The sequence below is a fragment of the Zalophus californianus genome, chromosome 6 (assembly GCF_009762305.2).
Source record: "Zalophus californianus isolate mZalCal1 chromosome 6, mZalCal1.pri.v2, whole genome shotgun sequence".
NCBI classification, from domain to species: domain Eukaryota; kingdom Metazoa; phylum Chordata; class Mammalia; order Carnivora; family Otariidae; genus Zalophus; species Zalophus californianus.
In genome coordinates this window covers 96,610,658-96,627,606 of record NC_045600.1, presented here as the reverse complement: position 1 = coordinate 96,627,606, position 16,949 = coordinate 96,610,658, and the positions used below count along the sequence as shown (strand labels likewise).

The window sequence follows — 16,949 nt, the reverse complement described above, 5'->3', positions numbered from 1 at the left end:
GCACATATCTTCCCCAATGTCTATCACCCAGCCACCCCATCCCTCCCACCCCCCACCACTCCAGCAACCCTCAGTTTGTTTCCTGAGATTAAGAATTCCTCGTATCAGTGAGGTCATATGATACATGTCGTTCTCTGAATTGACTTATTTCACTCAGCATAACACCCTCCAGTTCCAACCATGTCGTTGCAAATGGCATGATCTCATTCCTTTTGATGGCTGCATAATATTCCATTGTGTATATATACCACCTCTTCTTTATCCATTCCTCTGTCGATGGACATCTTGACTCTTTCCACAGTTTGGCTATTGTGGACATTGCTGCTATAAACATTGGGGTGCACGTACCCTGTTTATATTTATTTTGACAAATATTTTGGCTAAACACTTCCTTTGAAAAGCAAAAGTATACCTCTTAGCAGCTGGTTGTCAGAATTGCTATAGATTCAAGCAGATACTAAATTGACTAGAAGTCAGGTAATAAGCCATTTATAGAATAGCTATGTTATGCTCAGTACAGCTGAATAAAGAGGTTGACACCCAAGACACAGAATGAGTACATCTGTCTTATATTACATTATTTCTATTAAGGAGGTAAATTTTTTTCTATAAAATCACTTTTTTAAAGATTTTATTTATTTGATAGATAGAGCCAGAGAGCACAAGTGGAGGGAATGGCAGAGGGAGAGGGAGAAGCTGGCTCTGCACTGAGCAGGGAGCCCAATGCAGGGGCTCAGTCCCAGGACCCTGGAATCATGACCTGAGCCAAAGGCAGATGCTTAACCACCTGAGCCACCCAGGCACCCCTATAAAATCATTTTTTTTTTAAAAGTACAAGTAGGGGACACCTGGGTGGCTCAGTTGGTTAAGCGTCTGCCTTCAGCTCAGGTCTTGATCTCAGGGTCCTGGGGTCGAGCCCCACGTCGGGGGTCCCTGCTCGGTGGGGAGCCTGCTTCTCCCTCTCCCACTGCCTCTCCTCCTGCTCATGCTCTCTGTCTCTCTCTCAAATAAATAAAATCTTAAAAAAAAAAAAGGTACAAGTAGTTTCTTACCTAGACTTATGGATATAATAAATTTTTAATTTCTGTTTGAAACTTGTACCTTGGTTGGTTTTTACCTCAGTAGGTAAAGCATGAGGGTAAACTGATGGTTACCTGATCAGGTTTACCTCGGTAGGTAAAGCATTGGTTACCCTGATGCTTTGATTAAATGATGGATCGGGTCTCTCGGTTTACTTCCTGTTCGTTTGCAGGTCAGTCTTCAAGTTTGAAGACTCAAAGTGAATTGGACCTGATGAGGTAAGAAGTTACAACTATGTTTTGATCAGTATTGTCTGGAATAGACAAATGCATGATTTGAAAGACCACTGTCATAGGAATAAACTTTAAGCTATATGCACTCCCTGATGGACTCTGAAATTGTACACAGGGGAGGGTCTGAGATAGAAATCCCCCTGTATTCTTGATGAGCTTACAGATTTCCTCAGAGCTACTGATTGGTGACTTAGACCCATGGAAAGAGCACAGGGGCACCAGAACGTGACTACTGGCCATGTTCTCCTGCTATTTGGGACTCCTCAAGAAGGGGGCGTGGCAATAGCAACTGTGCAGTCCTCAGTCCTTGACCATCTCAGGCCGCCAGAACCTTTGGCTCATGCACAGCCTTAGGACCACTGGTGTAAACCCTGCATCAAGATTCTGACTTACTGAAGAATATTCTGCTTAGTGAAAGAATATTTTAAATTAGATCTACAAAAGAAAGTGATATTTTTCTTAAGCTAGGGAATAGTCTGTGAACTTATTTATTTTTTACTCCGTCCTCTGTGAACTTATTTTAAATTATTGTATGGGTTTATCATTTCAGACTGTGTTTCCATAATTTTTAGTTGGTTTTAAGATCAATATGTATTAAGTATTTTTTTTATTCATTGCAACCTTTTAGAAACCTGAATGACACATTAGTTTAATATGGTAGTCCTGCATTTCCAGGGTAGAAATGTATATATGTTGCTTTCTGATCAAATAAAGGTTTGGAGAACATTTTCTTCTTAGCATCTTTGATCCTTTTTTTTTTTCCTGACTGTAAATCTTAGAAGCAACTGATTAAGTAGACAGGTGGAGAGAAGGAAGTCACAAATAAAATAGGCACTTACATTTATTGTGTTTGCAAGGTTGTTTTTGAGGATGGCGCATGTTTCTCGAGACCTTGTTTCTTACCTATTTTATAGAGCTCTGGCCTCTTAACAGCACTGATTTAATGACTTCTTGTGGGGCTCTTGGTTTATGTTAGCACTGGCTGTGAGGGAAGAAAGAGGTCAGGTTTCACAAGGAGGCCATAGACTTGTAAAATCATACCTAACTGGCAGACACAAAGTCCATGTCAAGGAGAAAGCCAAGATTTGCATAAGAACATAAGAGATGTTTTGCCATTTAATTCCCCCTTAAAAAAAATCAAAATTATTGCTGAAACCAATATTGCACTGTATGTTAACTAAACTTTTAAGTAAAAATTTAAAAAAAAAAATAAAAAAGAGAAAAAATAAAAATAGAAAAATACTTGCTGGAAAACAAAGTTTAAGACTATCATGACAGAGATAAGCATATTTACATGTTACTCTAAAATTTCTAAGTTTTCATGTAAAATTCTATACAATTTGTTTTTTGTTGAAAAAGTAGCTATTATTCAGATGTGTTTTTTGATTTTTTCTTGTAATTCTCAGATTGAGGGCCCTGGTTGGGTTGAGAATCAAGCATCCATAGCTCGTAGGTGTTGTCTACCCAAAGAATGAGAAGTTCAAAGTACTAAAAAGAAGGCAGATAAAGTGAGAGATTATATCAGGTAGTGGAGCAATTGTAGAAAATTTATGCAGACGAACTTTTCATTCCATGTCCCATGTAAGCATATAAAGTTTATTTTAAAATACTACTTTTTCTTAGTTTATATGTATTGTCGGAAAATATAATTATACATAATTCTGCCACTAGAGATCTGAACTTAATTACCTATCTTCTTGTAATCTATCCCCTATCATTTTATCATTAAAGTAGGGGATTTTATCCTCTCCAAAAAATTTATCTATGCACATGAAAAATGAGAAAATTATTTCTGTCCACTTTACGTTCCTTTACATACAGACTACAATGTCTGGCTTAGTAGAAAAGAAGAATTTTAAATCTTAGAATACCTCTGCCTTTGTTAGGGCTTTAAGGTTTATTTTTATTGCATGATGGTCACTAACATCCTTTGTTTGCCGCTCTGTAAGTCATCATTCTGAAAGTAGAAGACGTGTATTCATAGCAGGACATCCTGTTACTATTACCACCTCCACCCTGACCAAGGTTACTAGGTGCCCAGCAGTGCCTCAGCACTGCTCATGTTCTGTGTATATATGTGTACACATATGTATATGTGTGTATCATTTAGTATTCGTATAATAGCCTTGTAAAATATTATCCCCATTTTACTGAGGGATACTGAGGCTTGAGGTTGAGTAACTTCTCAAGGGCATACAGTACCTGAATGTGAGTCCAAAGCTGTGATTTTAACCCAGAGCTATAGATTTTAATATCTGCATTCTTTTTTTAAAGATTTTATTTATTTTATTTGAGAGAGAGAGAGAGAGAGAGAGTACAAGCAGGTGGGATAGGCAGAGGGAGAGGGAGAAGCAGACTCCCCTATGAGCAGGGAGCCCGACATGGGGCTCAGCCCCAGGACCCCAGGACCCTGACCTAAGCCGAAGGTAGACGCTTAAACGACTGAGCCACCCAGGTGCCCCTAATATCTGCACTCTTAACTGCAAGGCTGTACTGCTGCACTGCCCCCTTCTATCTGCCTGAATTATGTCCTGTAGTTTATTTGGAATTTATTCCTGATTTTCTTTAAACCAGCTAAGGCTAAGGTTTTGCCTTAGTCCTCTACTTTGGTTTTCTAATGCCTTAACTTCTATCATCAAGAAATGAGAATAAGCTGGAGCGCCTGGGTGGCTCAGTGGTTACGTGTCTGCCTTCGGCTCAGGTCATGGTCCCAGGGTCCTGGGATTGAGCCCCACATCGAGCCCCACATTGGGCTCTTTGCTCCGCGGGGAGCCTGCTTCTCCCTCTCTCACTCCCCCTGCTTGTGTTCCCTCTCTCGCTGTCTCTCTCTCTGTCAAATAAATAAGTAAAATCTTTAACAAAAAAAAAGAGAATAAGTTAAATTGGAAGAACAGTAACCACTATTCCTAAGCTCATCCCAACAGAGCCTCAGAAGTAAGAAATTCTTTTCTCTGATTTTACATGTTATGCATTGCTATTTTTATAGGCTTTTGTTCTAAAAATTCAGGGATGTCTTACTTCAAATCTTAATGACAGCCTGACATCTGGACCATCTGAACCAGTTAAAAAATCAGGATGGATAGATATTTGAGGTTTATATTATTAAGGCTTGGCCTTTTATTTTGTAAATTTTATAGTTTCCCAGTCTTCCTTAATATGCCCGGTTTCTTCTCATTCTGATGCTGTGAGAGTCTGTAATAGTGATTCACCAGTGCATCTGAGCTCCTCTTTTGTGTTCCATGTGTAGACACCATTACTGTACCCCAAACTTCCAGGTACAGACACAGGTAGAAACCTCAACTGTTTGGATCGTTCCCTCTATTTCCCTTGAACACCTTGTGGCCAAATCATGATGTTCGGTGTACATCATCCTATATGTGTCCTCCCTTCCATTCCATAATTTCCTGCATCATTCAGACCCACAGCTGGTCTTTTGTCTACTGTTCTGATAGCCTCTTAAATGGTCTCCCTACCTCTAAGGGCTCTCCAAGTATTTGACTTTCTGATGATCAAATGTGTGTGAACTTAGAACGAGGAGAATAATAATGTAGGAATAGCTAGCATTCCCATTAGGTAAACTGTTTTTCAAATAGATTTTAAAATATTCTTTTTAAGATTTTATTTATTTATTTGACAGAGAGAGGCACAGGGAGAGAAGGAACACAAGCAGAAGGAGTGGGAGAGGGAGAAGCAGGCTTCCCGTGGAACAGGGAGCCAGATGCAGGGCTCGATCCCAGGACCCTGGGATCAGGACCTGAGCCAAAGGCAGATACTTAACGACTGAGCTACACAGGCGCCCCAAGATTTTAAAATATTTTTAAGATTTTATTTATTTATTTAGTGCAAGTTGGGGGCGGGGCAGACGGGAAGAGAGAATCTGAGGCAGACTCCTCGCTAAGCGCAGAGCCCGACATGGGGCTCAGTCCCAAGACCCAAGATCATGATCTGAGCCAAAATCAGGAGTCAGAAACTCAACTGACTGAGCCACCCAGGCACCCCTCAAATATTAGACTGAGATAGTGTGATTCAATTTGCATGCATTCCTGTCTCTCTTATCCTTCATGGGTTCCTAGAGATAGAGGTACTCCTGCTTGTGATGAGAGCCTTAGCTTCAGAATCCTCATATACAGCAGTTTAAAGGTGTTACTGTGTTTTGGAAATTTAGGATTGTAACACATATACTTATCCAACTAGAAATTCAGTGCATATTAACTTAGAGCAGTAGAATTGCTTGGATGTAGAACCAGTAATTTGGGGGGATAAAAAGGTTGGGGATCTCAAACTTTTATTCATGAGAGAATTCACATAGGGTCACTGGAGATTGCCTGGATTTAAGATCCCAGCCTCACTGCTCACTAGCTGCAAAACCTTGAGTAAGGTGCTTAATTTCCCTATGCCTCAGTTTCTTCAACTGAAATTTGTGGGGTTTAAATAAATTGGAATATATAATTCATTTAAAGCACTGCCTGGCAATAAAATATCTTAAGCTATTTTTATTTCTGTCATTATTATAATCTCTGTTATGTGCTTTCATAATACTTGGTAATTTTCCTTGAAAGCACTTATCACAGTTTTAAGTTATATGCTTGCATAGTAATTTAGTTAAATGCCTATCTGTATCATTAGACAAAGATCCCTGAGGGTAGCGCCTCTGTTAGTTTTGTTCATTATTGGATCCTTGACACTGAGACTATACTAGATACTGAATGAAAATTTGTTGAATGAATGTATGAACTTAGATTTTTAGTCAAAAATTTTTCTAAAATAGGTGTAATTAAAATCCTTTTCTGGACTAGGGAGATAGTTAATCTGGCCCATTATTTATGAATAATTGCATGACTCAAAGCCTGCCAGCACTACAAACTAAATGAATGGTGTGATTATACAGATAATGGGATTGATACTGTGTGACTTGTGGAAATTAAATGTTTTAATGTGTATCTCTAATCGCAGAGATACTCTGTGTTTTTTAAATATAACACTTAAGAGTGACTTTTTAAATACTGCTGCATGCTTACCATATAAACAGTTTAGTTTGGAGTAAGGGATGTCAAACTACTTTCCCTTTTTACAGAAAGGAGCCAGTTAATCTGTTTATTGAGAATGTACTCAGCCACAAGAATTAAAAATATGTAGTTGACATAAAGAAAGCTATTTTTTCCTTTTGATGTAGCAAGGATATATACATTCAATTTTTCTAATAATTGAGCTAAGCAGTTTAAAGACTTAGAAGGAGGGGTTGGTTGCTAAGGCATAGTGCTTTTTGACATTGAAAATTGGAATCACATTTTTTGTGAGATTATTCCCTTTTTGGTTTTTAGCAGTAATAGATTGACCTATGGAAGCCTTTGAATTAATAGATGGAAGCTGCTTGTGAGCCCAGTGCACCCATATCAAATACTTGTGTACATTTAGAGGATGTTTTTGAAGCAGGGAAGAGGAAAAATGGGAGTAAGAAGATCAGATAAGGGACTTCTATAGTGGTTCCAGTGAGAGACATTGGGAGAGGAACACAGGAGTGGATCCGACATATGTTAAGGAGTTAAGTAAGATCAGTGGGAACAAGTGAATGAGAGTGTAGAAGAAGGAATTAATAGTGTCTAGCTCAGGTGAGTATCTGGATAGTCATGTGACAAACAAGTAGAGACACAGGCTTGGAGGAAATAAGATGATTTCATTTTGGACTTGATGAGTTGGAAGTACCTATTATGAATTCCAGGTGAAGATGTCCAGTAACAATTGGAGCCATGAGTATGAAGCTCTAGGATTGGTGATCTAAGCTGGAGATGTATTTTGGGGAATCAGCAGCAAGAGATGGATGTCAATGAAAACTGAATGTAGATGAGATCACCCAAAGAGAATCTGGAGAGAGAAAAGAACAGAGAATCTCTGGAAGGAAGGGCATAGGACGAGGGAGTGCCCTTTAAAGGGAGACTGGAAGGAGGAATCAGAGAAATAGATAAGAAAGTATGTAAGAAATAAGAGTATGCAATGTCATTGACACTGTTTCAATAAAATAATAGGGGAAGAAGGCACATGAGATGTTTGAGGTGTAAAGTCAGAGAGGAAGAAGGGGAGGCAACTAGAATCAACTACTCTAGAAAAGTTGTAATGCCATGGGGAAGAGAGAGGGTAGAAAGCTGCTGGAGGGATACATGCCCTAAAGAGAGGTCTGGAGTTTTGTTCTTTTTGTGTTTTGAGGTTTGGAGAAGCTTAATCACTTTTATAGGCTGAGGGAAGGATCCAGGAAAAGAATTTGAATATGCAGGAGAGAGAGACAGAAAGACAGACAAAAGGCAGACACATCGGGTTCCCAGAGGTGAGGGAAGAGAATGGGGTTGGTACCCAGATGAAGTAGTTATGGGCAGAAGGATGGTAACTTATTTTTATTGTTGAATCATGAGAATGCCTCTTTTTCTTTAGTCTCAGAGATACTGATGAGAGTCCCAAGGGGTCTTCTTTAGGAAAAATCATTTTACCAGATGGTTGAATTTTCAAAAGGGACCAGAAATTGAGAAATGTTAAATATAAAGTTGTTTGGGGGATTAAAAAAATCTTCATACTTGCTTGAGACCTTGCTGAGAACCAGGGTGAGGTCAAGAAATACCCTTACTTGGGGCACCTGCGTGGCTCAGTCTGTTAAGTGTCTTCTGCCTTTGGCTCAGGTCATGATCCCGAGGTCCTGGGTTTAAGCCCCACATCGGGCTCCCTGCTCAGTGGGGAGCCTGCTGGATCTCCCTCTCCCTCTGCCTGCCGCTCCCCCTGCTTGTGCACACTCTCTCTCTCTGTCAAATAAATGAATAAAGTCTTAAAAAAAATACCTTTACTTGATGGATGTGTTAACTAAGTAACTTTATTGTGGTAATCATTTCCCAGTATATGCATGTATCAAATAATTATATTGTACACAAAGTTCTATATCATTCTCCACCCCACAAAGCTGTAGAGGGAGGAAAGAAACTAGATCAGTGACTGCCTAGGGCTGGAGTTGGGGAGGGAATGGGCAGATTAGGGAGTGATAACTAGAGGATATGGAGTTTCTTTTTGGAATGATGAAAATATTCTAAAATGGATCATGAGGATGGTTGCAGACTCTGAATATACTAAAAAACCATTGAATTGTACTCTTTAAATGAGTGAATTGTATGGTATGTAAATTACATGTTATGTGATTATATCTCAAAAGCAGTTTCTTTCCCCTTTTCACAAAAGAGATACCCTTACTCAGTCAGAAGATGCACCCATTTACCTTTTATTTCTTGGAATTTTTTGACTCCAAAGCTCTAGCATATTTGACCTGAAGTGCAAAGTTCAGTTTTCATAAAAATCTTAGGGGTTTCATAGACTTATGCACCTGGGGCAGAAAGCAGGAAGCTGCTCAAAAAAAAAAAAAAAAAAAAGGTTCTGAGAGATCATACTGTTAGATGAGATTTAGGGTAGAAAACAACACTCAGATGGTTGGAGGGAAATTACTCAAGGCAAAAGTAATTATCTTTATTCTCAATAATCACAATATTTATAAAAAAAGTCATAAAAATCCCTCACTTTTTGTTTTTTTTAATCTTCATAAAAATCCTTTAATAGTGAGGGATCCAATTTTTGTCTCTAAAGATAATGCCACTAAAATATTAGGGACCATTTGGAATTACAGCAAACAAAATAATAAAAAGCATTATTCTCTTTTCAAGATGAGAAGTATTTGTATTTGTACCTGGGAAACCCCTTACATTTCTAGTTACTATGTTGAAAGACCTAATATAATTAGAGAAAAAAATATAAGTTCAGTTCAACAAGTATTTTAGTGCTTAGAATGTGAAGTGCTTAGAATACTGTGGGATAAAAGTAGCAGTGGAGGTTTGTAGTGTACAGAAGTTGCAGAGAAAAGGATCAGGGACAACTTCCCAAAGGAAAGGACAAGCAAACTAGATGCTAAACAATGACAGGATTTCACCAGATGAACAGAGGGACCTAGGATATTTGAGAGAGAAGGATATGCTCCTATAATGCTTAGGGGTACGAAATATCATGGTATATTCAGAGAATTGTAAGTAGTTCAGTGCTCATGGAACATAACTACATGTGATTGAGACAAGAGAGTTTTGCAGGGACTAATTAATTCATCAGCCACACATTCAAACTTATATTTTTTGACTAACTTTCTGGAGTAACTTTGCTGGTAGGAGAGATATCACCTAATAGGTGCCTACAAGACTTCAGGCAGGAGATGATAGGGGCCTGGATCGAAGAAAGGACTATTAGGGCTGGAGAGAAGTCAGATATGGGAGAGAGATAGGAGATAAAACATACTGAATTAGGTGCTTGATATGTTTTGGGGTAAAGAAGTCAGATAGGGGTGAGGGAACAACTGTTTTATGAAGAAAAAAATAACTATATTACATATTTTGGTCTAGAGTGGTAAAGACTGGGGAATAAGATAAATTTCCCCCTTTGAAGTCTGTAAATTGAATATAGTCTGGATTATGAATGACATCCAGAACTAAAACTCACTCCCTCATACATGAACAAGGTAAATATGGGATCAATAAGAGAAATTAATGCTTCATAAATCAGGCATATCTCCTTCTGCATTAAGTCTGTTGCAATATCATCCATCCCACTGTACACTTGAGAAATAAGAGTGAAAAACGCAGATGATGGTGATCATGAAAATGGTTTTGATTTTGTTATCCACTGACAATAGTGGTTTGAGAACCACTGTTCTTGAGGAAGCAGAAATTTTTTGTTACATACACACATAAGATATTACACTACCCCTATCTGCTTTTTGGAAGTGGATGCTCCTGAGTATTTTCACCATTATTCCCTGGCTTTGTCCTGTACCTCTAAAAAGTCTTGTGATCCATTTACGGATTGATGATGCTAAGTCTAAGGCAGAATTTATAGTCTTCTGTCATCTTTTACCCTTCCTAGTCTAATGAAGTATAAGTCATGTAGACCTTATTCCCTCTGCTTTTCTTCATGACTCCTCACTTTGTTGATAAACTGTAAAGGCATATATATATATATATATATATATATGTATATGTATATTAAACTGGAGTCTGCAGAGGGGAAGTAAGACCATCATTGGGGCCCTTTCTTTATATCCTGAAAAACAGTAGAGGGAAGGAAAACCACAGTGTTACCTGGAGTCTGGACTCTATCAAAATGTGAAAGCATGGACACCGATGACTAGCTCCTGGAGGCCTGCCTAGAATGAGAAAGAAGAATTATCTCTAGAAATATCAACACTTTGAGATTTATCTCCACTTTGGAAATACATGAGACTAAAAATAGTCTCTTGAGTTTCTCTAACTTTAATTCATCAGGGACACACACACCATTTGTCTTCTTTCTCTCCTTCCTCATTCAGCTCCATCAACACCAACCTCATTTGATTCCAAACAGAGTGACATGTTTGTGTCCAGTGAGAACCAAGTCTTTGTTTCCATTGAGCTATCTGTAGAATCTCATCATTCTTACTGCCACCACCCAGTTCTGTCATTCCTACTTAAAAAAGCCTATTGGTCTTTTGACTTGAGGCTCTCCTATGTATCCATGCCTGATGGATTTCTCCCAAACATGGCTATTAGGACTACTATTGTCCTTTGCTCAAAAATTTTCAGTAATGTCTTCATTTGTGCCATGGTACAAATCTGCTTTATCTCTACTCTCCTCTCTCCTTCCACTTTTCCGTGATCCCTTAATGTGAAATATTCTACAGTAGTCTTGGCTGTTTCCTTAAAATCCTGTGAACAGAGGCTACACCTTTCTTCTGTGCTTGCTTCCTTTCACCTGGAATGTCTTCTTTTCCCCCTTCCATCTAAACCCAACCGAGTCTTCAAAACTTAATTCAAAACCAGTCCCTGTAAATGGTTTTTACTTGTCTAATCTGTCTTTCTTGATTTCCCTCTTCTCTGAAATGTAGTAGTATTTGAAGTTTGTACCACACAAAAATGGTATGTGATTACGTATCATTATTAATTGTTTATTTTTGTTTCAGTTGTGTTATTTTTTTTCTCCAAATAAGTTGTAAGTTTCTTGAGAACTTACTTAGAATTTCATCCTGGGGGAGACCAGATTCCCTGAGCTAGGCAACTGTCAGTGGTTTTTCCAAAACTACTGCTGAAATTATCTTTGTGCTAGTTAAGTTGGGTCGCTCTTATGTCTGGGCAGAAGTTCAAGTCTGATAAATAATATCTTGCATAATGTTATTTCCAAGTACAGTAGGGTATAATAGTATTTGTACTTATTCTAAATTTGTCAAACTTTTATCTTATAGCTATTTCTGCATTTGAAGTTCAGCCAATTTCTACTGAGGTCCAAGAAGGTGGAGTTGCTAGATTTGCATGCAAGATTTCCTCAAACCCTCCTGCAGTCATAACATGGGAATTAAATCGGACAACTCTACCTGTAACTATGGACAGGTAAATGCAGCTTTTGTCTCTGGAGACGATGCAGGAGTAATGAAGGTGTCATGAGACTTATGGGGGAAAGACCATGATGGAGCTTATTTTCATTTACAGTAGCAATTAGCAATTACCAACCTCTTAAAGACATTTCAAACTTAGGGAAAGAATTAGATCATCAGTCTCTAGCACATGGGGAATAATTTCTGATTTTTGGTTTAGATCATAATTCAAATACCCTTTCTTGCTGCTTTGTTGCTTTCCTTAAACATCTTTTCCAACCATAGGACCACCTGACCACCTGCTTTGTAGCCCAAGGATTTAGGAAACCAAATTAGACCTTCACTGTTGGTGATAGCAATAGTACTCTAGGGGTCTCCCATATGCCCTGGTACCTGCCCATTCTGTCTCCACCTCCCACTTCCAGTCTCCTCTCAGCTACACACACACACCCACCCCCACCATCCCCACCCTCACCCCCACCGCCCCCCTAGTGTTCTGCAGGTGGTTGAGGTTTAAGGATCAAGAACTTAGTAGCACCTTCATAAAGTTTAATTCCTGTCCTCATGAGTAGCAGTATTCCCAAGTAGGTAAAAATCATTTACTAAAATCTCAGGATACTGAGATGGAAGAAGTTATTCAAGGAAGTGTTTAAAAAAAAAAAACTTAGATTCAGGTGTATCTTGGAGAATATGTCTATATTAATAGGCAAGAAATCAGGATTTGAAAAAAATCATACTAAGCCCTAGATCACCAGTTACATAAGCTATAATGTCAAATATAACTCTGTATAAAATTAGGCTGCTAGATTTCACAAACCACATACTGCATAGTTATGTATGTTTTAGAGACCTGTAGTGACCCAAATGAAAACAGTTGAATCAAGCTAATTATTTTAAATGGTCTTTAAAGTATTGCATCTGGCACTTTAGAAAGGTTGAATATATTAATCATAGAATACATGTTAAAATAAAATATAAAATCTGCAAAGAATTTGATCATTTTTCTTCTCGTAACAGGATAACTGCCCTACCAACAGGAGTATTGCAGATCTATGATGTTGGCCAAAGGGATGCTGGGAATTACCGTTGTGTCGCTGCTACCATAGCCCACAGACGTAAAAGCATGGAAGCCTCTCTAATGGTGATTCCAGGTACTGTCCCAGCTGTTAATTTTTCTTCTGTGGCTGTAATAGTATGCTATAAAATAGCACTCTAATTTCATGTAAATTATTGTAATCTAGTTGGAAATGGTCATTTTTATCCGTATTAGGCTCCTCTTCTCTCACAGGCCAGCTTATTTTATGTTAACATCTTTAAGAAAGAATGAATATTTGTTTTGTAAATATTTCACTTTTGTTTTTAAAATATAAAATGTGAAACGAGAAAAACATTATCCATTTCCACCAAAATTGTCCATTGTCCATAAAGATATATTTGTTTCCTTTTGGTATTTTTTTGTTTGTTGTTTTAAGAAAAATTATAATTTGCATTTGTAAAAATGATATATACTTATTATAAAGAGTAATGTCTATAAAAGTATAAAAATAAAAATTTTTACATTAAACAATGTAAAAAAGTACAGATAGAAGTTTAAAAATATCCCCAGTTCCAATATCCAGAAATTATTATTGTTAACATGAAGCGAACGTAATTTTCTATATTTTGCCATACATAAATATAGTTAGAAGGGAAACTAGCTAGGGCACCTGGGTGGCTCAGTTGGTTAAGCGACTGCCTTCGGCTCAGGTCATGATCCAGGAGTCCCTGGATCGAGTCCTGCATTAGGCTCCCTGCTTGGCGGAGAGTCTGCTTCTCCCTCTGACCCTCCCCCCTCTCATGTGCTCTCTCTCTCATTCTCTCTGTCTCAAATAAATAAATAAAAAAAATCTTTAAAAAAAAAAGGAAACTAGCTAAAGAGATGAATATGAAGAAATATGTATCTTATTCAAATGGAATTACACATAGATACTAGTTTTTATTTTTAAATAATTTAAATTTACTTGAATATAGTGGAAGAAAATCTGGACCAAAGACATTGGTGAACTTCATATGAATGTTTATTTTTCACAAGATTCCTAAAATATCCTTGAAGATTAAAAAAATCTCTTTGGAAAACATTGAGAAACTGAAATTACATTTTTAATGCTATGTTTTAATATCAGGTAGTATCTTTTAGCTTCCTGGTATGAAAGATTAAAGACAAAAGCACTCCCACACTTCTTCTCTTCTCCCCACTGTCACATAAATTCTTAACAAGATTAGTGAAAGGATTAAATGAATGTTTGAGCCTCAATTAAAATGATAATGGAAACAACCTAAATGTCCATCAACTGAAGAATGGATAAATAAATGTGTCCTATTGATATAATTAAATTCTATTCTGTTATTATTACTCAATAAAAAGAAATGAAATACTGGTGCATGTTGCAACACAGATGAATCTTGAAAACATTATGCTAAGTGAAAAGAAGCCAGTTACCAAAAGACCATATAATATATGGTTCCTTTGTTATGAAATGTCTAGAAAAGGCAAATCCGGAGAGACAGAAAGATTAGTGGTTGCCAGGCTGTGGAGAGAGGAGATTGCTAATGGGTGTGGTGTTTCTTTTGGGGGTTCTAAAATTGATTGTGGTAATAGTTGCACAACTCTGAGAATACTAAAAACCATTGAATTACTTAAAATGGTGAATTGCATATGATGTGAGTTATATCTCAATAAAGTTATTTTTTAAAAAGTGAATAACTTAAGGATATTTTAATTTGTCTCACTTATTACATCTTATTTGTAATTTATTTTCATACTGTGCCTTTTCCTCCTCAAAGCTGAAGAGTCTAATTCCTTCTACACACCAACCATTATAGCAGGCCCACAGAACATAACAACATCTCTTCATCAGACAGTTGTTCTGGAATGCGTGGCCACGGGAAATCCCAAACCAATCATTTCTTGGAGCCGCCTTGGTAAGTTTTCTCAGGGAAAAAAGTCTTTAAACTTTGTTGATTTTAGTGAAACTGACAAAATGTTTATTTTATATGCAAAACACATGTTTGTCATTTAAGTGGCTTTTAACTTTTTGGCATTTCAGTGTGTAGAGAAAAGGTTTTTGTATAGCAAATTTTATACTTTTTATGATATGATTAGATGGTGATCTTTTGACATAATTTTAGATCTTATGTTACATTATTTTAACTGAAGTCTTCTCTTGGAAATAGATCACAAGTCCATTGATGTCTTTAACACTCGAGTACTGGGAAATGGTAATCTCATGATATCTGATGTCAAGCTGCAACATGCTGGAGTGTATGTTTGTCGGGCCACAACCCCAGGCACACGCAACTTTACAGTTGCCATGGCAACTTTAACTGTCTTAGGTATGTTTTATTTCATTCTGCATTCAGGAGAATCTTGTATTTTAACATTTGTTGTATTGTCTCATTCATCGCTTACTTCTTCCTTTCTTGAATTTTGTAGCGTTGATATGAAGGTTGATATGAAATACTGTAATCCAACAATGAATTTTAGAAGAAAGTTAAAGCCCTGGGTTAAAATGTAACTAACTATAATGCTTAAGTCACCCTCCTGTTTGCATACCATATGTTCCTTCTTATTTAAGCATCTCTTTTATGTCTTTGTTACCCACCCACAAATCCACATATCCATTTACCAATCTAAAATTTTAATCTGTTGATTGTATGCATTCACAAGTGACTATATATTTATGGGGCTTAGTTAAGTAGGATTATAGTGTACCTATTTTTAGAGTGTTGACACAGAAGGTCTCAATAGGGAAAACCTCGAGGGAGTGGACATCTAAATGAACAATGCTGAGAAATGGCATCTGGATAGTTCTATGTAGAGTGTAGATAAGAGGCTCAGAATGTTAAATATTTTCAAGGATGGGACCTGAGTCATTTGCCAAACTCTTCCTTGACTCTTTGTATCATTCCTGTTTGGAGACATGGACATTTTTCTCTTCTTTTTTCTTTAAAAATAGCTCCTCCTTCATTTGTTGAATGGCCAGAAAGTTTAACAAGGCCTCGAGCTGGTACTGCTCGATTTGTGTGTCAAGCAGAAGGAATCCCCTCACCCAAAATGTCATGGTTGAAAAACGGGAGGAAGATACATTCAAATGGGAGAATTAAAATGTACAACAGGTGGGCTATGTCACTTTGCTACTATTTTAGAGAAGATATAATGGCTTTTGTAATTGCTGTGTGAACTGGTTGCAATATCAAATATCTAAATTATCTTGGTATTTTAAACTAAAATAAGAAATTAAGATTCTGAAGGGGGGGAAATCAGAGGGGGAGACCAACCATGAGAGACGATGGACTCTGAAAAACAACCTGAGGGTTCTAGAGGGGAGGGGTGTGGGGGGATGGTTTAGCCTGGTGATGGCTATTAAAGACGGCACGGTACTGAATGGAGCACTGGGTGTTATGCGCAAACAATGAATCATGGAACACTACATCAAAAACTAATGATGTAATGTCTGGTGATTAACATAACAATAAAAAATAAAATATGAAAAAAAACCAAATTAAGATTCTAACATCAGCATGCCATAGATCCTTTTGTATTTTATGTGTGGATCATGGAAGTAGTAGATTATAATGAAATAAATGTTGGACAGTCCCCTAGACCGGGGTTCTAGTCCTGATAAGCCAATAGCTAAGTTATTAGCAAGCATATTAACCCTTTGGGGTCTCAGTTCCTTCTTCCATTAAAAAGAGAAAATTAGAAGGAAATATTCAAATCTCAAGGAATTTTTCCGCAGCTCAAACTTAATGATTTTTAGAACTCATTTTTATTAGTATAAATATGAATCTTCTTATAACATTGCCATATGTTTAATAAAACTTTAAAATTTTTTGTTGATCTGAATTTATGTAACATTGCAATATTATATAAGTTAGATGCTATTACAGAGTAATATACTTTCTTATAAAAGCCAAATTTTTTTAAGGTTTTATTTATTTATTTGACAGAGAGACACAGCGAGAGAGGGAACACAAGCAGGGGGAGTGGGAGAGGGAGAAGCAGGTTCCCCACTGAGCAGGGAGCCCGATGCGGGGCTCGATCCCAAGAGCCTGGGATCATGACCTGAGAGAGGCTTAACGACTGAGCCACCCAGGTGCCCCTAAAAGCCAAATTTTTGTAAAAGATTTTATTTATTTATTTGAATCAGAGAGAGAGAGAGAGTGAGAGCACAAGCAGGGAGGAG

At 37.5% G+C, this 16,949-nt stretch overlaps 1 protein-coding gene across 2 annotated transcripts in view; it reads left to right on the top strand.

Annotated features, from left to right (window-relative positions):
- The window catches only part of PRTG (protogenin), a 121,629-nt gene that overhangs the window by 45,118 nt on the left and 59,562 nt on the right, over positions 1–16,949 (top strand). For both annotated transcript variants that reach the window (XM_027571067.1, XM_027571066.1), the window contains exons 3-7: positions 11,596–11,740; positions 12,742–12,875; positions 14,548–14,685; positions 14,938–15,096; positions 15,720–15,879. In XM_027571067.1, the coding sequence (XP_027426868.1) occupies positions 11,596–11,740; positions 12,742–12,875; positions 14,548–14,685; positions 14,938–15,096; positions 15,720–15,879 (736 nt within the window). The remainder of the gene's footprint in view (positions 1–11,595; positions 11,741–12,741; positions 12,876–14,547; positions 14,686–14,937; positions 15,097–15,719; positions 15,880–16,949) is intronic.